Consider the following 27,616-nt stretch of genomic DNA (forward strand, 5'->3'; position numbering starts at 1 on the left):
CTGAAGACTGTTATATCAGCAACACTAATCTTTCATCCTCCATGTTTTAACACACACACACACACACACACACACACACACACACACACACACACACACACACACACACACACACACACACACACACACACACACAGGGAGTCAGTTGACTGGGTTTAGCATAAATCGTCTTTGTGGACATTGCATCCATCAACTGACTGACCGCCTGAAAATTTGACACATTCCTAAGGTGTCACCATGGTAACACACCTGAGGGGCTGCCGATTGGCATGCGGCCTCCTTCAAGGTCAAAAACATTTTATCAGATGGTTTGTCAGCAGCTTTGTGCTTTCATTTCATGCCGTACATAGAGCAGGTGCACCTTCCTTTCAGACTTTTCTACAAGTTTTTGCTTAAGTGCAATAGCGTTTCTCGCCGTCTTTCTCAAAGCGCAGGGACACGCTTCTTTCTTTGGCCCCACGTTTGGATTATTTTTGCAGTCATATTCAATAAAAGTGGGCACTTTCATAAAGGAGGTAAAGGAAAATGATCAAATGCAAGAAAGAAATAAAATACGACGATGGCACATCTGTCTTGGCCAAAAGGAGTCCGAAATCATCAAACACATGCACGCACACACGCACACGCAGACACACACGCACACACACAGCACTATTGACAAAAACAAAACATGGCACTGAGGATTGAGGAAAAACACCAACTTTGAGGCGTCCACACTGGAGAATGACTCAAATTAACGCCATCTAAGAATATAGCATGACTATAACAATCTTCAAGGTTAATATAGTCCGCTTCTCTTTCTTCCTCTCCATTTATCTGCCTTTTGTAATTCAAGTATTCATTACATGTATGTATTGTTGCATTTGAAGCTATTGTATTGTTGATAATGGAGGTAATTATTATTATTATTCATTATAATGGTATTTTTATTGTTCCATCTGTAGTGTAATAATGTTTATTGTCATTTCTGTGTTGTTACTATCTACTTGCTATAACTGTTGGTATCATATTTGTACGTATCCTATTTGCTGATGTTGTTCTGTTGTTGTTTTTGTTGTTGTTTTTCTGTCTTATCCCCCTCCTGCCCCAGCAATTTCCTCTTCTGTCTTCTATTTTGTCTTCTTTCCATCCCCTACTGTTCTGGTCCGGCTGTGCCAAACCTTAAATCAATCCATTTAATAAAGTGGAAAACAAATAAGGCAACAAGAGAACAATTCTGTACAGCATATATGGGCATACACATAACAATATGATTTGCTTGAGTGGCTGCACAGGACATGCAGAAAAAAAAATACAAAAATGTCAAATAAAATATTTGTACTAAACATATTTCTAAAAATATGTCAAAATAAAGTATAAATATTACGTTCATAAATTAAAAATAACATTGAGGGAATAATGGTAGTAAATAAAATAATAAACAAAACTATTATTTTTAAACTAAGAAGAGCTTAACAAGATCGGTAAAAGCCTGATTAAAAATTTGTGTCTTCACACTTTAAATTAAAAAAAAGAAAAACCAATACCAACGGTATAAAGATAAAATGTTTGTTTTTACATTTAATTCATCGTTTATACCTATTTCACTTCGTTTTCTCCATGGCAAAATATTATTATACTCAATAAAATGGGTTTGTGTTCATATTGGAATGGATTAAATGTCTTTTACGTTTACATATGATTTATTTTTGAATGGGTTACAAACAAAATCTGAGGCACCATTGTATTACTATTGGCCTATTTTATGACTTGACACAGTTAAGCTGCCATTCATTCATACTTTCTAGAAACTACATACAATATCAAGGGTTATTAATAGTGGTAGTTTTAGTGTTACAAAAACGACAAAGAGTGAGGATAAAAAGTGTCAAATCTCACCCGGTCTTGGCGGCCCCCCTCACCTCATCCGGACTCCGTGCCTGCAGCCCGGCACCTCGCTGGCCACCCTCCCGGTTCCCCCCTCGGTCCTCCCGGGACGCATGAACGCTGGCGAGCCACAGGCACAGCAGGTGGACGCGCATGGCAAGATTCGGAGGAAAAAGTGAGTTTTTTTGAGAAAAGCATGCGAGTAGACGTGGGCGCGTGCGCGTGCTCGCTGGGGCGAGCAAAGAGTGGGAGACCACAACAAAAGTGTGAAGAGACACTCCGCTATAGGCCAAGATCAGATCGGCCAATAGGGGACCGTTATTCAGCCATCACGTGACGCACCCTCAAAATCGCATTAAAAAGGTAAAAAACAGGGGTTGTAATTTAATTGAACGTAATGAGCAGTCGTGATTGGTTCAGGGAATACGTGCGTGCGAGCGTGCACCTGCTGCCAAGGGCCTTGGCTTTGCCTTGTAATGACAGCCTAGCGCCACTGGGAGGAGGCATAACGCCGACTTTTTCTTGCAGCAGTACTGTACATTCCTATCCAGTCCAATCCAACTTATTTATATAGCACATTTAAACAACAAAATGTTTAAAAAGTACTGCAAAATATTAAAAACAACATTCAAATACTATCCTGAGCTCCACCAATGACTGAATAAAAACAAAAAATAAAAATAAATACATATAAAACCAATATAAAAACAATATAAAATAAATATGATTAAAAACGATTTTAAGGGTGAAACCAATTAAAACAGTAAATAGAAATCAAAATTTTAAAACACAGTGGGCAACAGAGGACCACACAACTCACATATTGTTAAAAGCCAGAGAATAAAAATGGGTCTTAAGACGAGATTTAAAACACTCCACTGTGGGTGCAGTTCGAATATGGAGGGGTAGAGTGTTCCAGAGCTGAGGGCCGACCACAGAGAAGGCCCTGTGTCCCCTGGTTTTAAGTCTTGTCTTGGGCACCACGAGCTGGAGCTGGCTCTCGGACCTCAGAGCACACGCAGGATTGTAAATTTGGATGAGGTCCGAGATATAATGAGGTGCCAGTCCATGTACAGCTTTAAAAACAAAAAGCAACATTTTAAAATCAATTCTAAAATGAACAGGGAGCCAGTGCAAACTCACAAGTATTGGGGTTTCCTGGCCCCTGTTAAAAGTCGTGCTGCCACGTTATGGAATAACTGCAACCGGGAGAGAGCTTTTTGGTTACTGCCAGCATAAAGTGAATTGCAGTAGTCCAGGCGACTTGAAATAAAAGCATGCACGACTTGTTCAAAAAAGTTAAAAGATAAAAACGGTTTTACCTTTGCTAAAAGACGAAGATGATAAAAACAAGATTTTAAAACGCCATTGACTTGTTTGTCAAGTTTAACATCACTGTCTATAGTGACGCCAAGACTGGTGACCTTGGGACGCACAAAATTTTACTTTAATTTGCTCGTACTACCATTTACTCACTTACTACTACTCTTGTACTTTTTTAAAAACCTGCCGCACACTGCTTATTCTTGACAACCGAGACACGTATTTGCATTTTAGTGCCATACTGAATTGTGCTGTGCCAGCATGGCGACAATGGCTAATGTGGCGAAAGGCCAGCTATGCTAACACTTCGTACTGCATTACACGAGCCGATATATATTTTAAAATGATTAAAAGTCAAGACAGTTCAGCTCAAATTACAGTTTTGAATGAACTTTGCAAGTACCTTTGCGTCAAACAATCCAGTGAGTCGAAGTGGAGATTTAAACAGGGAGCGGGAGAAACCAAATAGATTTATAAAATGGGGTGGTCAAGACTATGGAATATTGAATGGGACAACATTAAGCATATAAATAAATCTTACTTAAACGTGTCACTAATCAATCATAATTGGAATTATAGATAGATAGGTACATAGATAGGGGGATAGATAGGGAGTAGGTAGGTAGGTAGGTAGCAGTGACGTGCTGTCAGGGGAGGCAAGTGAAGCAGTGCCTCACCTGCCACCAGGTGGCTTAACCATGAGATGTTCCAAAACTAAGTAATACAATTTTGGTTTATGCTTTCTATGTTATTTTGGTGTAATTCCTGTATATTATGATAATTTTCATGGTCAAAATCGCGGAAATTCCATGTTTCCTGATCAAAACAATGCAGATGAGAAGTGAGGCAGACACAGGCGGTGCCTCCACGGCAACACACGGTGTGTATTGGGCGTGCGCGTGCGAGAGAGCGCATGCTTGTTGCCATGTGGAAAAGGCAGGTCTTGAGGCACCAAGTACCTCCGCCTCGAGGTAGGAGGCGATATATTTTCACTTGCAGTTCAATGCCTCAGCAGTACTCTGACTCGCCACACTGGGAGAAGTGGGGGGGCTCAAGCTAGCAGACACAGGTCTCTCCAGCGGAAGCCAGCATTTTTTTCTTTTCTTTTTTTTACTGTATTTATAACAAACATGGCATTTTTATGAGAGTAAGCCAGCGTTTGTGGGTGTTTTTTGTCAGATGCAAAAATATTGTTATATTTCTTGGAATTAAATTGAATTAAATGAATGTTTCTGCCAATATGGAGGGTTATATACTGTACCCAAGATTAAATACTTCTCTAAACTGGACTTTAAGACAAAATGAATGTGATCATAAAAACTATGTTTTCATGGAGGATAGCTATTGCTGCTTCAGATACAAACACAGAAAGGTAATATACACTCACAATACTTGATTTATTTTGTTAAAAGCAAATGGGACCAAAAAGTATTTAATAACTTTATCAATTAGTTTTTGGACTCATTTATCATATCATAATGTCATTATGATAACGTTTTTATGAAAGCAAATAACTACCTTTTTCCCCCTGTAACTCTAATGTGCAACCTAAATCAACAATGACTAGGCTTGCACATATGAATGTAAGAAAGAAAAAAAAAAAAAAAAGAAGTATGTATGCCTCACCTGGTGTTAAGTTCACCGCACGTCACAGATAGATAGATAGATAGATAGATAGATAGATAGATAGATAGATAGATAGATAGATGGATAGATATAGTAATTTGATTCCTTCAGGAGTGTTCCCTCAGGAAAATGAAAATTCCAGCAGCAGTGTACAGAATTAAGATCAAATTTAAATAGTAAAAAGATAACTCTAATATAAAATTGCATTTATTTACTCATTTAATTTATTTATTGTATTATTCCATTATTGATTCAATAAATAATACATGTCAAATTGTATTACATTATTAATTTAAAACGTATTTATTTAGTTGTGTCTCATTCAGCCCTCCATACTGGATTGCACCATGTTAGTGATGATGAATAGGGGTGTCTTACTTTCATTGGGAACATCATTTAAGTTACTTCAAGCTTTGTCCAACGTGGAAGTAAAACAATATACACAAATGTTATTAAGGATGTTTAGCTTCCGGATTCGGATTAAAAGTGGTTTGTCTAGTTAGTAGCTACTCGTGTTGTGTACCTAATGATGTGGCCACTACCTGTGTGCTGTTAAGTTGTACACGTATTGGGTGTATGCGCGCGTGCTGTGGGAAATCCCACTAACAAAAAAAAAATCAATGTTGCAATATTGAGGAGGAGGAGCTACTACCGGAATACACTCAACCTTCCTCCCTCTCTCACACACACAGACACACACACACACGCTGTGTCGAGTCGCTGAATCTTTTCTACGCTTTTTGGTCATGTTTAATGCCACTGGAAGCAGCGTGTGTGTGCGCGCATGCGTGTGTGTTTCTCCCACAGGAAATACTTGAAGCCTAGTCTTCGAGCCGAGCTGTGTTCCCAAGTTGGAGTCAATGTAAGTTAACGTTTGTTTTGATCATTTTCTCTATAGAGTCTGGCACTGCTCCGTTGTCTTCTGTCAGGTGTTATTGGATGTCAGTGCCCAGCGCTAATAGAAGAGTAGTAGGAAGTAAAGTACACTAAATGAGGCTTTTGAAATTGGAGGGAGCCCGTGTTTTCTAACTCAAATGTGTTAGAGTTACAATACATGAAGCTGAAGCTAACTTGAATCCTTTAAATAAGTTAATTTAGGGTGCCAAGTTTGACTTGTGTTATTGGCATTAAAAACATCTAATGAAATAATACTGAAAAGTACTATTTAACTAAATGAAAATTAAATAATACCTTTTAAAAACTGTGGATTAAGAATCAATTGTCATTATGACATATATATGTTAAAAAAGAATCACAAAGGTGGCCAACGGACATGATGTAGAGCTACTTCCGGTCCTGGCGCAGGAATCATAATTCACGATGATGTACAAACCCCGTTTCCATGAGTTGAGAAATTGTGTTAGATGTAAATATAAACGGAATACCATGATTTGCAAATCCTTTTCAACCCATATTCAATAGAATGCACTACAAAGACAACATATTTGATGTTCAAACTCAAACTTTTTTTTGTTGCAAATAATAATTAACTTAGAATTTCATGGCTGCAACACGTGCCAAAGTAGTTGGGAAAGGGCATGTTCACCACTGTGTTACATCACCTTTTCTTTTAACAACACTTAATAAACGTTTGGGAAATGAGGAAAATAATTGTTGAAGCTTTGAAAGTGGAATTCTTTCCCATTCTTGTTTTATGTAGAGCTTCAATCGTTCAACAGTCCGGAGTCTCCGCTGTCGTATTTTATGCGTCATAATGCGCCACACATTTTCGATGGGAGACAGGTCTGGACTGCAGGCGGGCCAGGAAAGTACCCGCACTCTTTTTTTACGAAGCCACGCTGTTGTAACACTTGTCCTGCTGAAATAAGCAGGGGTGTCCATGATAACCTTGCTTGGATGACAACATATGTTGCTCCAAAACCTGTATGGATCTTTCAGCATTAATGGTTCCTTCACAGATGTGTAAGTTACCCATGCATTGGGCACTAATACACCCCCATACCATCCCAGATGCTGGCTTTTGAACTTTGCGCCTATAACAATCCGGATGGTTATTTCCCTCTTTGTTCTGGAGGACACCACGTCCTCCGTTTCCAAATATAATTTGAATTGTGACCACAGAACACCAATCCACTTTGCATCAGTCCATCTTAGATGAGCTCGGGCCCAGCGAAGCCAGCGTCGTTTCAGTATATTGATGATAAATGGGTTTGGCTATGCATAGTAGAGTTTTAACTTGCACTTACAGATGTAGCGACCAACTGTAGTTACTGACAGTGGTTTTATGAAGTGTTCCTGAGCCCATGTGGTGATATCCTTTACACACTGATGTCGGTTTTTGATGCAGTACCGCCTGAGGGATCAAAATTCTGTAATATCATCACTTACGTGCAGTGATTTCTCCAGATTCTCTGAACTTTTTGATGATTTTATGGAGTGTAGATGGTAAAATCCCTAAATTCCTTGCAATAGCTCGTTGAGAAATGTTGTTCTAAAACTGTTCGACAATTTGCTTACAAAGTGGTGATCCTCGCACCATCCTTGTTTGTGAATTACTTAGCATTTCATGGAAGCTGCTTTTATACCCAAGCATGGCACCCAACTGTTCCCAATTAGCCTGCACACCTGTGGGATGTTCCATATAAGTGTTTGATGAGCATTCCTCAACTTTATTAGTATTTATTTCCACCTTTCCTTAATTCTTTGTCACGTGTTGCTGGCATCAAATTCCAATATTAATGATTATTTGTTAAAAAAAAATGTTTATCAGTTTGAACATCAAATATGTTGTCTAAGTAGCATACTCAACTGAATATGGGTTGAAAATGATTTGCAAATTATTGTATTCCGTTTATATTTACATCTAACACAATTTCCCAACTCATATGGAAACAGGGTTTGTAAAACTATAATATGGGCGATTTCTTAAAGACAATTAAAATCGCAGCAACCTGATATAACGTAGTCCTACTCCCGGTCCTGACTTAGGAAACGTGAAGGATTATAATGTAAAACCACAATATGGCAGATTTCCTAAAAACTACTACAATGGCGGCGAAAAGATATGACATAGACTTACTTCCGGTTCTGACATATGTATCATAAATTATAATGTAAAGCCACAATATGGCAGATTTCCTAAAAACTACTAAAATGGCGGCAAACAAATATTACGTCCTAACATAGGACTCATAAATTATTATGACGTAAAACTACAGTGTGACAGACTTCTTAAAAACTACTAAAATGGCGATGAACGTATATGAGGTAGAGCTACTTCCGGTTCTGACGTGGGAATCATAAAGCATTATGACGTAAAACTACAATATGGTGTATTTCATAAAAACCACTAAAATGGCGGCAAACGGACACGATGTACAGCTACTTCCTGTCCTGGCGCAGAAATCATTATTCATTATGACGTAAAACTACAATATAGGCAATTTCTTAAAAACAACTGAAATCGCCCCAAAGGGATATCACGTAGATCTACTTCCGATCCTGACGTAGGAATAGTAAATAATTTTGAAGTAAAACTACAAAATGGCGTATATCTTAAAAACTAATAAAATGGTGGTGAACGGATATGATGTAGACCTACTTCCGATCCTGACGTAAGAATCATAAATCATTATGATGTAAAACTACAATATGCCGTATTTCTTCAAAACTACTCAAATCGTGGCAAATGGACAAGACGTAGACGTACTTTTGGTTCTGTCCTATACATCAGTGGTTCCCAACCTTTTTGTAGCTCCGGACCGGTCTACGCTTGATAATTTGTCCCGCAGCCCGGGGGGGATTCTTTTTTTTTTTTGTCATGAAAAAGGGAGGTTTTTTGGGTTGGTGCACTAACTGTAAGTGTATCTTGTATTTTTTATGTTGATTTAATACAAAGTAAAAAATTAATTAATAAGAAATTCTTCTGCGGCCCGATACCAATCGAGCCGCAGCCCGGTACCATCTGGGTACCATTGCTATAAATCATACATTTTCATAATGTAAAACAACAAATATGGCAGATTTCTTCAAAACTAATAAAATGGTGACAATATGACGTCGACCTACTCCCCGCCCCTAAACCTCCAGCTGACCCCCCCACGATCCCGCGCTCGCTCCCCAAAACAGATGGGCTCAATTACCAGTGATGCCTTCATTATGGGTAAAAGGTACAATTCTCTGAAAAGTAGTAATATACAGTATGTGGTCCATTGTCTCGTGTGTACAATTCATCAATTCATCCCCTCATGCTCATCGATCCACTGCTTAATTGAGTTTCAAGTGGATGTGATCAGCAAAAACCAACTCTTCCGTCATCCTGACCCAGAGCCGCCGCTGGATTTATCTCCAGCCAGGACTCGAACACTGCTAAGTGCTTACAAGCCATCACTAACACTGCGCACCATGGGTGACAGTGAGGATATTGGGGGAATAACAGATCAAGGTGCACAGAGCGTGATCCGTGTATAGGGAGGAATAGGGATTGCTACCAAATTCAGTACTTGTATAGGCACCAACCGAATTCAGTCGGTACTACCGGGTATCTACAGGAGCGTGAGAAAATAATACATGAGTCTTCAGCTAAGTGCTATGTAGGTACAATAAAATAGTTGGTGTATAACAAGTACATTAGAGTATAAACACTTTGTAGGGCGCAACATAACACATTCAGCTTCCTGGACTGATACTTCCCAGTATGACAACATACCACAGTTAGCCTGCAGTACAGTACTGCCATCTAATGTCTTGAAAGTGCAACTGCAATGCAAAGGACACTCTAATGGTATATTAAAACGAAATATATGAACTGGACAGCACAGTTGTCATAACCAGCTCTTTTTCAAATGTTATGTTAAAAAATAAACAATTTACCTTTATTAACACACACAAAAGTACCGAAAATTAGTACTGGTGAGTACCGGTAATGATTCTCTGGTCCTGGGTATTGGCACGGTATCGGTTCAAACGTGAAAGGTACCTATCCTCTCACCATTATTCTATCAAATTATCTAACCAGTTAATAAATGTGTGTGTTTGACAGAGAGCGTCATGAAACATTCACTTGTAATGTTATATTCTTACTCTAATTTACCTAGTAAAGCCCCCAAAAATATTGCGTGTGAGACAACAGGACATATAACATTTTTCAGAATGTGGAGGACCACTTTTCATATTTTTAAAATGTTTGTCATTTTTGCGTTTCAGAAACGTCTATGACTTTAGTTCCAGGCTTCTTCTGTTTGTTTGATATTAGAATTACTGCCACAAGTGCTGGGAAGTGTATTACATCTGCAGCGAATACTGACCACAGCTGAGAAACAACTTTTGTTTTTCACTCACGGCCCAACAAAGCTCCCCAGCCCTTAAATTTTGCAATGTACCGTACATAAAAGTTTAAAGACAAAGCGAATTATTATTTTTTAGTACAGTATCAACTTTTCGGTCCATTTTCTTAACATTGTGCCTTTTTTGCTTTCTTTTTTCCAACTTGGTTTGCTGATTTTAAATGTACTATAAATGCAAGTCAGGGGCCATGACCCCGTACGCCATAGTTTGGATAGTACATCAAGGAAAAAGTCACGTGACCAACATGGCGATGATGTCATTAGATGGAGAATTGAGGATGAGGCTCGTTGTCCCATCCATCCATCTCGTCTCCATAACGACCTCTGATTTAACACCGACCTCAGCAGTTGGTGCACGTGTACAGTGCACGCGTACACACACACACACACATTCATACACACAAGTGGACTGCGCCTTGGCAGGTTGTTATTTGATCCTCTTCTGTGGCCAGTCGTGAGTGGAGACTGTACAATAAAACACTGTCTCATTTTAGGGCAGCCTTCATCTTCACTCTCCTCTTCCTCCGCCTCTCTGTCGTGGCTGCCATGGCAACGCCAGCCATCCGTGAGTCCAGTGACCCATCAGGTAGGGTGACGAACGCCGTACTGTTTCTCCATCAAAGTGTACAAATCATTGGTACTTTAACTTAACTTACTAGACGTTTAAGCCACACGAGCCACAGAGTGATATCGCCAACTAGTGGCATTGCGTGCAGATTACGCGCTTTTAAACGTTTTTTGTAGGTCTACGTGAGCTATGATTGTTTGTTTGTTTTTAAATGTTGTTACTAGGTTGTCATTGTGTAAAATATGGTTTTATTTTACCTTAATATATTTTTAAAATGTTAATGCACCAGTTAAAGCTTCATTTAGCTTCATTTAACAGGGTTGGGTGCGTTATGGATTGAGTGCTAGGGAGGGCTCTAATGGGAAGTCAAATACGCCACATGGGAAAAGTTGACAGGTCAATTACAGACACACAACATTCACAGCACACGCACACAAAGTACACCGTGCCGCCATTAATCGCAGCTTTCCTTGTGTTGCTGCCCTTCAGAGGCAACCTGCTACGACTGGGGGGAGTCCACCCTGGGGAGGGTCTCCGTCCTGGAGGGCGAGGCGGGCTGGCTGTCCTGTCCACTCTTCCTCCACCCCTCTCTCTACAACTACTCTTCCTCCCAGAAAGCAGGACATAATCTGGTGTGGTACCGCCTTCCCGACGGACACGACCTGGAGCAGCCGATCACCTACAGGTAACCATTGACCCGTAGCTTGTGGCTGAGAACCACAACGGGACCTCAAAGTTTGGTTTAGGTTTTGAAGCTGTTTGTTTCCACCAAGGGCCGCACACTGAAAAATCAAAGCATGCGAGGGCCATTTTCGAAACCAGTACAATAGATTGATTTTTTTAACCTATAGTGTTCCCCTTAAGTTTGGTCCCGGCGACCCGAAAGGGTGTCCGTTGTAAAAATGTTAAAAATTAAGTCATATATTCTTTTTGCTTAAATATCTCGATCAAATTCAGGTCTGTCTGTCAATATAAATTTATTTTTTTTAAGTTTTATGCACTTTTTAATGATAAAAATATGCAATGTTTTCCCTCAAAAAAATGTCAAATTGGAATATTTGATGTGATTAAATTGATCAAAAATTCATAACACAAAATTCTTGGGGTTCTAAAAGAGCCCCACTCAAAAGTGTTAAAGAAATGGTCATACTTTTTTTTCAATTCTTTAAGGTGAACTGCACTTTTGGGGGGAATTTTGCCATCGTTCACAATACTTATGAGTGACAAGAAGTGAATTAGTGAAGTGAATTATATTTATATAGGGCTTTTTCTCTTGTGACTCAAAGCGCTTTCCATAGTGAAACCCAATATCTAATTTTTACATTTAAACCAGTGTGGGTGGCACTAAGAGCAGGTGGGTAAAGTGTCTTGCCCAAGGACACAACGGCAGTGACTAGGATAGCAAAAGCGGGGATCGAACCTGCAACCCTCAAGTTGCTGGCACGGCCGCTCTACCAACCGAGCTATACCGCCCCGAAAAAGACAAAGGGTTGTTTTTTTTTGCAGTATGACGTGTAAAAAACGGCTTGTTCTAGGTGGCAAGCAATGCAGTTAATAGGAGCAATCCCTTCTATCTCTAAATTTTTTTTTAAATGCATTCAATAACTGCCAACAATACTTAATTTATGTTCCGTAACCTGTATAATAACCAAGCTGTAGTGACATTGGTATTATAAGACCGAACAGTGAAGAACTGTTTCGTTATCGTAATAACACATCCGCATGCTTCGATATTAGCCATAAAGCAGCTACGACGTCAGCACCCGAATCGCGTTTAGGTGTGCAATGCACAACACTGCAATAGGTCACCAATCTGTACTGACTGACAAACATGAACAATCATATTACAGTATCTGTAAGATATTCACTCACATTTCATGTTGTTTGTACACAGCCAGCTCAACAGCATGACATGCGTGTATCTTGATCAATATTACAGGGACTCACTCGACGGACAGTTGTTCGTCTGGTCAAGCTGACCGGGGACATTTTTTCCGGTTTGTTTTGGGTGAGCATGTCATTTATGTTAAAATAGCTAAACTCCAAGTTCCACATGTACAGTGTCTATGTCACACAGACCTCACTCTTTCAGCTTCTGTCTGCTCCAACGTTTCATTCTTCTTTCTATAAGCAATAGTTCATCCTCCGTATATTCAGCTTCAAAAAGATAAGGTTGTGAATCCTGATTTGTTCAAAAATAGTCGTCTTCAATGTTTCTTACCAAGTCTGCCAAGGTTAGAACATGGTTTGTTGCCAGAAGTCGGAAGTGAGCTGCTATGGAAATGACAATAAATGCGCTAAGGAAATCAGAACAAAAAAGACCAAAATACGGTAATTATAGTACATATTACATATTGTTATAAATAGAGGTGGACTCCTTGGGCACCTCACAATTCGAGTACGATTCAGGAGCTAGATTTGATTAAAAATAGATTATTGATACATCTTTAATGTATGTATTGTATATTAATGCAGTTTTACATTTATTTTCGTTTCACTAAATAAGCATTCGTGAGTTGCAACTTTTAAAAAGAGTGCATTTGTAATAAGAAATAGTTAAATTAATTCACGTCACATTTAATACATTTATGGAAATATGTGCAAAACTGGAACATAAGTGCCCTAAAATAAAGGAGCTGGTTGGATCTCTTGGCGAAGTAGCTCGCTGCAGTCAGACAAATTTTACAACTGTCTGCATTACTTTATTTACAATAAATACATCGATTTAACTTCTACTAATCAATTTTAAATTTGTTATGTCCGAATTGCAAAGCATCTATAAATAGATTATTTTCCCCACCTCTAGTTATGAACGTGAGTGTGAATGTTGTCTGTCTATCTGTGTTGGCCCTGCGATGAGCTGGCGACTTGTCCAGGGTGTACCCCGCCTTCCGCCCGATTGTAGCTGAGATAGGCGCCAGCGCCCCCCGCGACCCCAAAAGGGAATAAGCTGTAGAAAATGGATGGATGGATGGATAGTTATGAACATGTCTGTTACTACATCATATAAATAAACTTGCAGTGTGTATTTAAAATGGAGATGGAGTGTTTTGAAGGTAATTTAGTGGGCTTTGAAGGCCACCCATTAGCAACATTTTGCAAGCATTTTTTATCATTCTTAAAATCCTAAAAACATATGACTTGTCGGTCATGATTGTGAACAGTAGACAAAATTCCCCCAAAAAAAGTGTAGTTCTGCTTTAAGTCTCTAGATCAACTTCCATCATAGCCATCAATTATAAGTATTTATTTTTTCATGTTTGATGCACTTTTGGTTCGAGAAATCATTGTTTATGTGGCAAAAACACAAAATATGCAATAATTTCCCCCAAAAAATATTTCAAAGTGGAATTTTTGATGTGAAGTTATTTGAGCCTTAAAAAGGTCAATAACATAACATTGGTTTTGATTCATTGTTTTTGAGAAATTGCTGCGACAAAGAAAAACAGCGTTCATTGCAGCTTTGTTGTAATAGTCAACATTGCAGCTTGTTTTTGTTACATTTCAACGGTTTGCTCTTTTACTACACATTTTTGTTTTTTTTAATAAGATTTTTTTAGAAAATTTAAGCCAAAAGTTAAAAACATTTATTTGCAGGCGGCAAATGTCCTGGGTTTAGGTTTCCACATGTGTTGTTGTGGTGTGTTGCAGCGCGCAGCTCAGCAAAGAGAGGGACAGGTTGTGGCTGCAGCCGGCCGTCGCCAACGACACGGGCCAGTACACCTGCATGCTCCGGTCAGAACCACGCCTGACGTTGTGTCTCCTTCCAAACACCCCAGAATGCTTTGTTTTGACGTCCACTTTGTTGTCTCGCCTGCCGCAGCAACAAGTCGCACTGCAGCAAGATGGCCGTGCGTCTGGCGGTATTGCGGCACGAAGAAGCGTCCGTGGGCTCCGAATGTGATCTGCCGGTTGCCACGCCAGCCAGTCAGATGGTCATTCCTTTGCAGTGGGGCAAGACAATGGACTGCCCTGACTGGAAGGATGCTGAGAACATGTCCGACAGTCCACCAACTGTCACCTGGTACCATGTGAGATAACTGTTTTGTTTGCATTGGCTCTTTGTTGACCATCTCCACCAAAGTAGTTGTGTGTGTGTGTGTCAGGAATGCCAACAGCCTGAGCGGTGGACGAGTGATCGTGAACAGAAAAATGTCAGTCTTCAGATCCACTTCATGGTTGACCAGTACCAAGGCCTTTATTACTGTCGAGTGCACTATCAGAGGGCGGGCCGAGCCTTGGTCTTCACCAGGAGCGTCAACGTGACCGCCGTCTGTAAGACCGCCTGTGACATCGCACACGCTCGCAAGAGGCTGAGGTCATTTGTGCACTTTTAGATTCACCTTTGCTGCCTAAAGAGCCCAGCGTCCTTCAGCCGACACAAGACCAGGTCTTCACTGTCAAACCAAGTGAGTAAACCGCTTTGAGATGTACTGTTGGAATTGCGCCAGTCCTGGGACTTTTCTGACACTCCTCGTATTTGTTCTTCTTACCTCCCCTCAGACTCGGACGTGCGTCTGGTCTGCAGAGGAAAATTTCCCTATCTGGACTCGGCTTGGAACATCTGGTGGACCGTCAATGGAAAGACGCTGGAGGATCTGGCCGACACGAGATTCTCCAGAACCATTAAGTAAGACTAGTCTTTACTCTGTAATGGGAAAGTCTTCCGTGCCATTTGGACCTTTTAGAGCGGCATTCCAAACTGGGCCAGAATCTGCGCAGACGTTCTGAGTTTTCCTCCTTTTTGGCACGTTGGAGCGGGCATTAAATACTCCGCCCAGTAACTTCCCTCCTTCCTGATTGGTCCATTTAAATGGCAACAGTCTCCTCGTCCGAGCAGATTTGAGGGAAACCGTTACCGTCAAACAGTGTGTTCCTTCCAGGGTTTCTGGGGTCATTAAAAAGCATTAAAAGTAATTAAATGCATTTTGCAAAATTTAAAACCTTAAATGACATTAAAAAAGTATTAAATATTTTGTCCAGAGGCATACATTATTTTTGTACAAATGTAGGCCTGGACGATGGTCAAAACGTCTATTAATTTAACAATGAAATAAAATTGCTATGTCCATCTGTTTCTTTTCTTCCTATCTGGCTTTCTAAATGGATAAAAGAGGTCTCACTCTGTAAATGCAGGATTTTTATTTTATTTTATTTTATTTTTTTCCTTGTAGATGCCCGTATCGGCTGGATAACAGAAGAATTAAATGAACAGAGAGAGGCCTCTTATCAGTCATCCACAATCTTTGTGTCAGTACGAGCAGGCGGGACCGCCATAGCTTCCACAAACAGAATACGCAGACATCGCCTTGCTTGCGAAAAGCACTGCTAAGTAACAAAAGTCATGATTATGATGCCAAATGTTCCTGAGTGGGAATATTTCATCTTCAAACTGAACGAGCAACACTAGTCCATCGACACAGACCAACGAGCAATTTGCCGCAATGGCACTGGCTACAAAAAAGACAACAAAACAAACCACTTGACCCAGTTTTTCCAACGGAGGAAAAAACTGCACTTCAAGATGTTTAATGTTAGTTGAAATTAAATTTGCTCACAAAGTTGGAAAGTCCATTTTATTTAGTTTACCTATTAATCGTAACTAAGTTATAAAACTTTATGACCTGATGTCCTTCAGAAGAAATAGTTTGAAGGAAACATTTTTTTATGGATTGGTTCTGATCAGGAGATAAAGTGTTTAAAGTAACCAATCAGAAAAGAGGGCCAAAAAAAGTGCCAAAAGTGAGGAACTACGCACGCGAATTTTGGCACTGCTTTGGCGCTATAACGGAGTCCTTGTGCGTTATTATCTGCTGGAATGTCCAGGTTTTGTGTTTGCTCGCAGGCAGGTGAGCTACGACTACGGGGACCGCATAGAGGAGAGTGTGTTGCTGATCCAGAACTTCCGCTCTGAAGACCTGGCGAAGATGTTCAACTGCTCCGTAAAGAACGAGAAAGGCTTCAACACCCGCAGAGCTCATCTGCAAGAGGAGGGTGAGACAGGACACACACTTCCTATCACAGTAAGCCTGTAATGACAAGGATTTTTAATATGTTGGATCAGTGTCTTTGCCCTCGGTGGAGTTGGGTTGTGGTCTCGCCGTGACGCTGGTCGTCATGCTCGTCCTCTTTGTGGTCTATCATGTCTTCTGGCTGGAGCTGCTACTACTTTACCGCTCCTGGTTTGGCACTGACGAGCGCTATACAGGTGAGCGTCGCCCGATCAATGTCACAATGTCCAGCTGTAGCACGCAAAGGATACAAGTATAGGCACACGCCTATTCATCAACGAGAGGTTAGACTCTAGTCCTAAGTTGTCCCTGAATTCTTCATCTTAGACTTATTAAAAGGGGAACATTCACAATCCTTACGTGAGACAAGAACACACGTCTTTCCCTTTTTTCTGCATTTGTAAATAAAAACTGCCAGCAAGAGGCGCCTAACAGGATAATATCTCATTTGTTTATAAAGCGCTCTAAAAAAAACTCCATCAATGATTTCTATACATGCTGTAACAATGTATGTAATGTACCGGTAGTAACTGGCACATACATAACGTCTAATATTTACAAATTTTGGTCATGTTAAGCATGACCAAAACTTCTCTCCTGAGTGCATTGATTTCACAGAGTGCATAGCAACGAACGCTTCTTCTGTCAACAACAACACTAATCATGGCAGACTTCATGAGAGCCAAAGATTTTTTGGGGGACCAATACTGACCCAAAAGCTTATATTTTTGAGCCTGATATATGGAGGATAAGCTACAAGTTTTAGAAGCTGAGTCACAAGCAGATCCAGCTCTAGTGAAATACTGGGCATCATGTAGCAGTAGTGCTAAACAAGAAATACAAAATAAGCACATAACAAAACATTGACTTACAATGTCATGCATTAGCTCATACAACAAGGGTTTAAAACTACTTTTCATGAGGGCCACATCACATTTACGGCTGCCCTCAGAGGGCCGTTTGTAACCGTTAATATATGAATATAAATGTTACGGATTAGCCTCATAATATTATTGCACAATCGCCAATATATTTGATATATATATTTGATATATATATATTTATATATATTTGATATACTGTATATATATACACACACACACTTTTTTTTTTTTTACGTTAAAAAAATGCAAGGGACTTTACCATAACATTTACGATGGTTTTTACAGGATATTACAATAAATGGAAACATCTATGGTTGTTGTTTTTGCAGTGTATTGTAAATTGCAAAAATAAATAAATAAAATAAAACATTTTAAACAAAGGAAATGGAAAAATTGTACCACTTTTACGCAAAAACTTTAGCGATTGAACTATGTGTTAACCATAAAAATGATTTAAATTTTTACAGTGTACAAATTGGTAACTTTTTTAAAAATTACGTGTCAAGAAGATATTCAAATATTTATTTTTATTTTATCAAAAAAACACGCCCAACGATTCGCAAGTAGAAAGAAACAACTATTTTCTTCAATTAAAAAAAAACATTGGCAAATATAAAAACAATTTTCTTCAAGTTAAAAGTAATGTTCCACACACTTGCACTCTGCTGTAATTCATACTCAAGTGGTGCTGTTGAGTCAATTTAAGGCCGTCAGAGCTACTGCTATTTGCGCATGGTGCCTTGCCAAAAGTAGCAAGGATAAAGAAGCAGGGTGGCGGGTAAAATGGTGGACAGGAGAAAGGGAAACAATTAAGTAAATCATGTAATGTTCTATACCAGGGGTGTCCAAACTTTTTCCACAGGGGGCCGCACACGGAAAAATTTAAGCATGGGGGGCCCTTTTGATATTTTTCATTTTCAAACCATAACAAAATATATGGATTTTTTTTTTTTTTTAATCCTTATGGCTCCTGGGGAGCATAGAGGGTCTCAGTCACTAAAATGTTAAAAATAAGTCAAATTATAATTTTTTATTTAATGCTTACAGTAAATCTCTATATCAACTTGAGGTTGATATAAAGTAAAACAAATAAGGTTTTATGCCTTTTCTGTCTAAGACAACTTTTTTTTTTATAGTAAAACTGAAATATGCAGCATTTAGATAGATAGATAGATAATACTTTATTAATTCATTTAGGAGAGTTCCTTTATTTAGCAATTAAAGCCGTCAAAGATCAATAATGCAGGACACCATTGATTTTAATTATTTAATATTTTTGAGTAATCACAGTGAAAAGTTAAATAAAATCCTACTAAATATATTTGAGATCCGAAAGGTTCCCCACTCAAAGTGATACATTTTTATTAGTTTTTTTAAACTTTTAACACTTAAATTTCAAGATCAACTTCCGATATATCTGTCGATTTTAAGTTTGAGCTATTATTTTGTTTGTTTTATTCTCTTTTGTCAAAACTTGGATGTTTTTATACGGCAACCACACAACATATGCAATATTTTTTCAACATAAAACATTTTAAAGTGACAATTTTTAAGTAATAATTCATTATAACATAGATTTTTTGCCCTTTTTTTGAGCAATGGCCAAAAAAGAAAATAAATACAAAAGGGGAAAAAAACCTGCCTGCATGGCAGCTTTGTGTCAACATTGGCACTTTTTCTTATTAGATTTCACCTCATTCCACTTTTTTTTTTTTAAATGTTTTTTTTTATTTTTGCAATACTATCAATTTTGCAAATTTCGCAGAATGTGTGGCGGGCCGGTAAACGATTAGCTGTGGGGCACAAATGGCCCCCGGGCGGCACTTTGGACACCCCTGTTCTATATTAATGCCTTTGTTTTCAGTTATGCCTTTCATGGTCAGCTGAAAAGAAACAGTAGCTCTGCCGGTCTTAAATTGACTCAGCAGCCCCACCTGTTGCCAATTAAGGGACAATTGCATGTAGTTCTGAGTGCAAATGTGAGAATCGCGCAGGGTGGAATATTACTGCCAAAAGTTTGAAGAAAATTGTTTTTATACCTGCATGTATTTTTTTTAATCGAAGAAAACTGTTTTTTTAATTTAAAAAAAAAATGTATTCTTGGGAATCATTTTTCAAATGAAAACAATTGTTTTTGTTTTACATTCGAATCTTATTTTTACTTGCGAATCTTTTTTTCTTTAAATTGAAATTTTTTGTACTTACAAATCGTTTTTTGTTTGAAGAAAATTGTTTTTATAATTAAAAAAATAATTTGATTGAAAAAACTTTTTTTACCTGCAAATCTTTTTTTTAATTGTAGAAAATAGTTTTTATAACTTCCCCAAAAAATTAATAAAAAAAACTTTTAACTGCGAATATTTTTTCTAATTGAAGAAAATTGTTTTTAGTCTTGAGAATTATTTTTTTTAAATTCTGAATCTTAATTTTAACTGAAGAAAATAGTTTTTTTATTTGAAGACATTTTTTTATACTTGCAAATCACTGTTTTTATTTGAAGAAAATAGTTTTTTCCATCCATCCATTTTCTACTACTTGTCCCTTTTGGGGTTGCGGTGGGTGCTGAAGCCTATATCTCAGCTGCATTATACTAGCAAAAAATTTTTTTTAATTGAAGACAATAGTTTTTATACTAGCGAATTGTATTTTTAATTGAAGAAAATAGTTGTTATACTTGAGTGTTTTTTTTTTGTTTAAAGAAAATAGTTTTTTACTTGTGATATGTTTTTTTTAATTGAAGAAAGTTGGGTGTGAGTAAAATCATTTTTGTGTGTCTGTGGAGTTTTGGCAGTTATTTCACTCATATTTGGGGCGGTTTAGTTCGGTTGGTAGAGCGGCCGTGTCAGCAACTTGAGGGTTGCAGGTTCGATCCCCGCTTCCGCCATCCTAGTCAATACCGTTGTGTCCTTGGGCAAGACACTTTACCCACCTGCTCCCAGTGCCACCCACACTGGTTTAATTGTAACTCAGATATTCGGTTTCACTATGTAAAGCGCTTTGAGTCACTTGAGGAAAAAGCGCTATATAAATATAATTCACTTCAATTTCAGGCGGAATAAATGACTTCCAATTATCTGAATTGTTAGCCGCCTTTTGCTAGTAGTTTTTTACTCTTTAGAACTCAGAGAAAAGAGAAAGATGTGGTCTTGTCTCACATTGGGATTGTGACTGAAAGAAAAGTGTAGTTCCCCATTTAAAAGGCATGCTTGGAGGAGTTTAATGTGTGGGGGGGGGGGATTATTTTTGAAAAAATAGACATCATTTCTGTGTGTGTGTGTGTGTAGATGACAAGGAGTTCGATGTTTACATCTCGTATGCCAGAAACAGCGAGGAGGAGCAGTTTGTTCTGCGGACGCTCCGCAGAGTACTGGAGAACGAGCTTAGATACACCGTGTGTATCTTTGACCGGGACAGTCTACCAGGCGGGAGTGAGTGCACTCACTCACTCACTCACATTTTTGTATTTGTTACCTACTTGTGACCTCTGAAAAATGCCTACCTCCAAAGGACCATTCTTTCTAGATATATAAAGATGTGTGTTTACAACATTAATAATATGTACATACTATGCAAATATGACAATATACAATATTGTTGGGAAAAAAATAGTTGGAATTTCACAAAAAAAACTTTGAATTTTGGCAGTAGTATAATAAAAGTCGTCATTTTACTCAACACAAGTCAACATTTTACAAGAAAAACTGAACATTCGTGCAATATTATAATAAAAGTTGGAATTTTACTCAAAATCAGCCGCAATTTTACAAGAAAAGCTTGAAATGTTGGCAATTTTGAGGATGTAATTTTGTTCAACAAAAGTCACAATTTTATAAGAAAAATTTAAAATGTTGGCAATATTATAATAATCTTAATTTTACTTGGCAAAATTATGACAAAAGTCATAATTTTATTCAAAAAATGTCACTATTATACAAGAACAAAAAAATTGGCAATATTGTGATAAGTCAGAATTTTACATGACAAATGTAACTGATTTGCATTAAAATGTAATACTTTTACATAAAAAAGATATAATTTTATGAAAAATATTGCATTACAGAAACAGAAAGAATATGAAAAATAATTCCCAATTTTATGAGGAAAAAGTTAAAATTGTGAGAATAACTACTTTCAGTTGTTTATCTTAATTTTTTACTTCATTATTACAGTATGTCTATATACCTATTTATTTATTTTTTCATATAAATTTTGGCTAAAGGGTCACATTTAAATTTCTTACACACACTTGTTATTACATATGTTGGCCAGAGGGGGAGCACTTTTAAAACAGACACAGTCAATTTGAAAAATCCCTCTTTTTTGGGACCACTCTCATTTTGATAGAATTCACCACCAGGGGTGCAAATGAGACATTCTCTATTAGATGCAATGTTATTGGGACCATGACTTATGTCATCACTTGTTCACACCTCATATGGAAGCTACTTTTCCGGTAGAAATACAAGAAGACACATACACACACATCCATCATTAACCCCTCATGTCCCCACAGCCATCACAGATGAGACTCTAAGTTTCATAGCTCGGAGTCGGCGCCTCCTGGTAGTGGTCGGCCCCGGCTACGCCTCCCAGGGCTCGCAGGCCCTGCTGGAGCTGAAGGCTGGCATCGATGGCCTGCTGGGCGGCCACCTGCGGGTCATCCTGGTGCAGTACAAGCCGGTGCGGCGGCAGGACTGGGTGCGGGAGCTAAGGAGGGCTCGCGTGATCCTGGCGCTGGTGCGCTGGCAGGGCGAGAAGTCGAAGGAGCTGACGTCTCGCTTCTGGAAGAAGCTGAGGGTGGAATTGCCCGTCAGGAGGGTGGGCTCGGAGGAGGCAGGGCTTATGTCCAGTGAGAGCAGAGGTGATTGATCCGCTGGACGTGACCAAAAACCATCGTCATCGGTAACAACAGCAAAGAGCTTCAGCCTGCTGGAGCGTCTGTCAGCAAGGTGCCTTGCGAGGATGCGGCCAGACTTCAGCATGTAGCCTCCGGCGCCGTGAGGTGGCGAGGGAGGCGATCGGAGTCGCAAGGGTCGTGCTTCTGCTTGCGGTACAGCAGGTGGTCCTCTCACTCGAACCTGGCTTCTTAGAACCACATCCTGGTGGCTCCAGTGAGGTCGGACCACAAGCACACAGACTGACGCAGGTCTGTGACGGCCACAAAGGCGGAGTCAAACAACATGGGGGCGGAGCCACAGAACAGCACAGCCTGCTCAGTGTGTTTTGGTTTTCTTACGGCGCCACAATGTAGAATACAAACACACAGGCGAAACTCCACCAATAAGACTTCTCATACCTTAAACTCCGCCCACAATGAGCACTGTCAGTCCAACTCCAAACATCTTCATAAAAAAACTTCGCCCATCATGAACTTTGTAACCTCAACCAAACTCTTTTTTTAATATTTCTCAACATTAAAATATATTTGCATGCTGCTGAAGGATCCGCAGGAGAGTTTCACTTTTTTTTTTTTCTCCAGCAATAGAATATTTAACAAGTTTTTCTTGTGGATCCCCGTAATACTGATTATGAAACTGATCAATGCTAGTCTCACTTGATGTGCTAATATATTTTCTATTTAACGGTCAAGTGTTGCTGATGTTACTCCTCCACTCCAATAGGGGGCAGCATTGCACCACAATTGTGTGTCATCCTGAGCACAGCTTTGAATAAATACTTTAGCTAAAATAAAGTTTCAAACCGCAAAGTTTAAATTCTTTCATGAGTTGAAATGGACGCTGACGTTAATGTTTGTTTGACTGATACGAAAAAACATTTGAAAGTTAGTTTGCTAGCTTTAGCATGTTATCATAGCACACCAAAGTGACTTATGACTCATCCCCATATTCAAATCTGGAGACAAACACCACTTCACAAATTACCGGCCCGTCTCCCTTCTGCCACCGTTATCTAAAATATTGGAAAAAATATTTGATAATAGACTTCGTGGCTTTGTTGAAAAGCACAAATGATTATCTGAGTGTCAATATGGGTTCCAACAAAATAGGTCAACTTCATTAGCTTTAATTGATTTAATGGAGAACATTACAAATGGTATTGAGAAGAATACATTTGTTATAGGAATTTTTGTTGTCCTGCAAAAGGCTTTCGATACCATTGACCACCAGATTTTGGTAGATACTCTGGAAAACTATGGCATAAGGCAGTGTTTCCCACAGGTCAGGCATCTTTTTTTGTTGGTGTGGTTGGGCGGCGGGGGGTATGGGGTTGGGGGAGGGTGGGTGTGAAGCGGCGGCGATGACCAAGAAGAACGCGAAGTTGGAATATAATTACAACACTTTATGTACTTATTTATATACATATTTATATAATACTTACATATTTATATAATATGTAACTACAAGTTCCATTCACAGACAGAGTCCCATTGCTTTTATGAGCGGTCGAGCGAGTCAAAAGCTGAAAAAATAAATAATCATAATTTGTTTTTTTGGGGGGTTTTTTGTGGCAGCCGTAATTCTTTCGTGGCGTGCCGCCACAAATAAATGAATGTGTGGGAAACCCTGATAAGGGGATTGGCAGGGAAATGGCTGGAGAGCTACTTAAATGAGGGACAGCAGATTGTTCAGATGGACCAATATCAATCTACACTCATATAACCTGTGGAGTCCCCCACGGGTCAATACTGGGACCCATTCTATTTATAATATTTATCAACGAAATATGTAAAGTATCAACAATGCTGAAGTTCATCCTCTTTGCTGATGGTACAATTACATGTGCAGGTGACGACATGAAGCAAATTCTGGCCTCTGTAACTGTGGAGATGATAAAGTTAAAAACTTTGTTTAATACGAACAAATTGTCTCTGAATTTAAAGAAGACCAAAATAATGCTCTTTAGCAATCGCAAAAGTAATATACCGATCAGGATTGTTATTGATGATACACCAATAGAATATGTTCAACAAAATTCTTAGGAGTGGTAATAGATGAAAATATCTCATGGAAGCCTCATATAAGTTACCTGAGGACAAAAGTTGCTAAATGTGTTGGAATGATGAGGAGATCATGTCATTTATTGAACACCCATGCTCTGCTGTTATTGTATCATTAATTTATTATGTCGTATGTAAACTATTGTGTTGAAGTCTGGGAAAATTGTTATAAATCACATTTACAGCCTTTAGTCACTCTGCAGAAAAAGGCTATCAGGATTGTGTCCAATGTTCACTACAGACATCATTCAAATCCACTATTTATGGACTTAAAGCAACTTAAACTGAACGATGTGATCAACTTTAAAACTGCTCAAATTATGTTTAGAGCATCCCAAAACTCTATACCATCCAATATACAGAACCTATTCCAGGATAGAGATGATCACCATAGTTACAGTTTAAGAGGAAACAACAAATTATATTTGCCTAAATTTAGAACCACTTTAAAATCTATGTGCATTTCAGTGCGTGGAATCAGTCTGTGGAACAACTCAGGGGACAAGTTAAAAATGTGTTCAAACATGATTCAATTTAAAACACTGTTCAAAAAAGAAGTACTGAAGAACTACGAGGAGGAAAGAGAGTGATGCCCTTAGCACAAAGCGATGGGAGAGAGGTGTATGGTCAGAGAGTGTCTGGGCCTGTGTGTGTATGTGTGTGTGCGTGTGCGTGTTTTGTCTCCTCTCATCTTGTCTTGTCTCATAGTAAGTGGTACTATCTTATTGTTAGTGTACAAGAGTTTCTCTTGTTTTTGTTTATAGAGTATTGATTTTGTATTATATTGTTTATGTTAAATGTGGAATGAGTGAGAGGGGTTGGGATATTATAAGCATCTGCTTCATTCAACCCCTTTTCAAGCCCTGCATGATTATCCCTGCCAAAATGTAAAAAAGAAAAAAAAAGTGTTTTGTTGTATTGTGCAGGTTTGAAATAAATATTTCAATCAATCAATTTTTTTCTAGCAAAAGGCTATTTAACAAGTATTTCTTGTGGATCCCCGTGATACTGATTATGAAACTGATCAATGATAGTCTCACTTGATGTGCTAATATATTTTCTATTTAACGGTCAAGTGTTGCTGATGTTACTCCTCCACTCCAATAGGGGGCAGCATTGTACCACAATTGTGTGTCATCCTGAGCACAGCTTTGAATAGATACTTTTGCTAAAATAAAGTTTCAAACTGCAAAGTCGAAATTCTTTTATGAGTTAAAATGGGCTCTGACGTTAATGTTTGTTTGACTGATATGAAAAAAACATTTGTAAGTTAGTTTGCTAGCTTTAGCACGTTATCATAGCACACCAAAGTGACTTATTTTCTCTTATAAATTAGCTTGCTTTTTGATTGATTGATTGAAACTTTTTTTGTACAGTATATATTCTGTACAATTGACCACTAATAGTAATACCCGAATAATTTTTTCAACTTGTTTAAGTCGGGGTCCACGTTAATCAATTAATGGTAAATGCTAGCATTAGCTTGCTCTAATAGCACAACCAAGTGACATATTAGCGCTTGTAAGTTAGTTTGCTAGCATTAGCAACAAAGTAACTTACTTTCCCGTATAATTTAGCTTGCTAGAATCAGCATGCCATCATAGGAGAACAAAGTGACATTTGTCCTTTTAAGCTAGTTTGTTAGCATTAGCAAGCTATCGTAGCACAACAGAGTGACTTTATTGCTCTTGTAAGTTAGCTTGCTGGCGTTAGCTTAGTATAATAACACGACAAAGTGACGTACTTGCCCTTAAAAAGTTAAAGGACCAATTATGGTCACACACACACTAGGTGTAGTGAGATTATCCTCTGCAATTGACTCATCACCCTTACCCCCAGGGAGCAGTGAGCAGCAGCATTGGCAACGCCCGGGAATCGCTTTTGGTGATTCCAACCCTTGATGCTGAGTGCAAAGCAGGGAGGTAATGGGTCTGATAGTAATGGGTCCGATTTTTATAGTCTTGTTATCATTATACTTAGCACAACCATCCATCCATCCATTTTCTACCGAGTAACATATTTGCCTTGTAACTTAGCCTGCTAGCATTAGCTTGCTATCATAGTCAATAAAGTAAATTATTTGCCTTTGTAAATTAGCTTGCTAACATTAGCATGCTATAGTAGCACGACAAAGTGTTATTATTTTCCCTTGTAAGTTAGCTTGTTAGCGTTGGTATGCTGGAACACCAAAATTACTTTGGCCTTACAATTTAGCTTGCCAGTGTTGGCATGCTAAAGTAGCGCAACAAAGCGACATATTTGCACTCGTAAGTTAGTTTGCTAGCGTTATTAGCATGTTATTATAGCACAACCAAGTGATGAAGTGTCAGCGAAGCAGTTTACCACTTCCTGCAGAAACCAAACAAGATAGCTCATTTCCTCTCTGCTAGCTCGGGTTTCTCCGACACAAAAGAGCGTTTCCACGATAAGGTACCTACTCGGGTTGCCGTGGCGCCGTCCCAGCCCTCCTTGGCATTCTCTCTAGGCGAGGTCAGAGGTCAAGTGGAGCTCTGTATGAAGTGGAAACAGGATAGAAATTAATTAATTGTTTTATGACGTAACGTATCGGTTAGCTCACCGCATTTGTCTTTTGAGGGTATTTTGTGATGAGAAACCAAACGTACTTTCTCCGTGGACATTTGAGCGTGGACTAGAATGTGGCACCCAGACCTGGATCAACTGGTTATTATAATCACAGTGCTTCACCTCGTTCACGTACACACTTTAAACACGTGTCTGCTGCTATTTGATCCTCTCAACTGAAAACGCACTTTGTCTGACTTTCAACCCACGGATTAATATAGTATTTGTGATTCTTTCCTCCATTTTAATTTTCTGCTCTATTTTATACGGCTTGGAATTACAAACTCCATGAAATATCCTGCATATCTGTTAGCGTTAGCCTTATGTCCATATTTAAGACACAGGAAGTAAACAAACTCAACAGGACAAGGTAAAAGGTTGAATAAGCTCAGCTTCGACCTACTCCTTTTCAGACAAACAGAACGACCAATCCACCTAATCAGTGCCATTAGCCTCCCCCCAATTATTTTTTTAAATGAATTTACAAATTA

At 38.8% G+C, this 27,616-nt stretch overlaps 2 protein-coding genes across 8 annotated transcripts in view; one reads left to right on the forward strand and one right to left on the reverse strand.

Annotated features, from left to right (window-relative positions):
- LOC133537445 (latent-transforming growth factor beta-binding protein 4-like) overlaps positions 1-27,616 on the reverse strand; it is a 108,645-nt gene that overhangs the window by 78,680 nt on the left and 2,349 nt on the right. For 5 of the 7 annotated variants that reach the window (XM_061878457.1, XM_061878455.1, XM_061878454.1 and 2 more), the window contains exons 2-3: positions 27,121-27,212; positions 26,981-27,052 (exon numbers count right to left, since the gene is read on the reverse strand). In XM_061878457.1, coding sequence (XP_061734441.1) covers positions 26,981-27,018 — 38 coding nt within the window. In that variant the 5' untranslated portion in view covers positions 27,019-27,052; positions 27,121-27,212. The remainder of the gene's footprint in view (positions 1-26,980; positions 27,053-27,120; positions 27,213-27,616) is intronic. The other 2 variants (XM_061878452.1, XM_061878453.1) reach the window with 1 other exon arrangement.
- Positions 5,464-23,298, forward strand: LOC133537447 (interleukin-1 receptor accessory protein-like). The gene is made up of 12 exons (XM_061878462.1): positions 5,464-5,677; positions 10,616-10,707; positions 11,179-11,374; positions 14,341-14,424; positions 14,513-14,720; positions 14,796-14,964; positions 15,027-15,098; positions 15,193-15,319; positions 16,535-16,683; positions 16,754-16,897; positions 20,869-21,012; positions 22,098-23,298. Coding segments are annotated over exons 1-12 (1,743 nt in total). The 5' UTR covers positions 5,464-5,675; the 3' UTR covers positions 22,454-23,298.

This window comes from Nerophis ophidion, linkage group LG18 (genome assembly GCF_033978795.1).
Source record: "Nerophis ophidion isolate RoL-2023_Sa linkage group LG18, RoL_Noph_v1.0, whole genome shotgun sequence".
NCBI classification, from domain to species: Eukaryota; Metazoa; Chordata; class Actinopteri; order Syngnathiformes; family Syngnathidae; genus Nerophis; species Nerophis ophidion.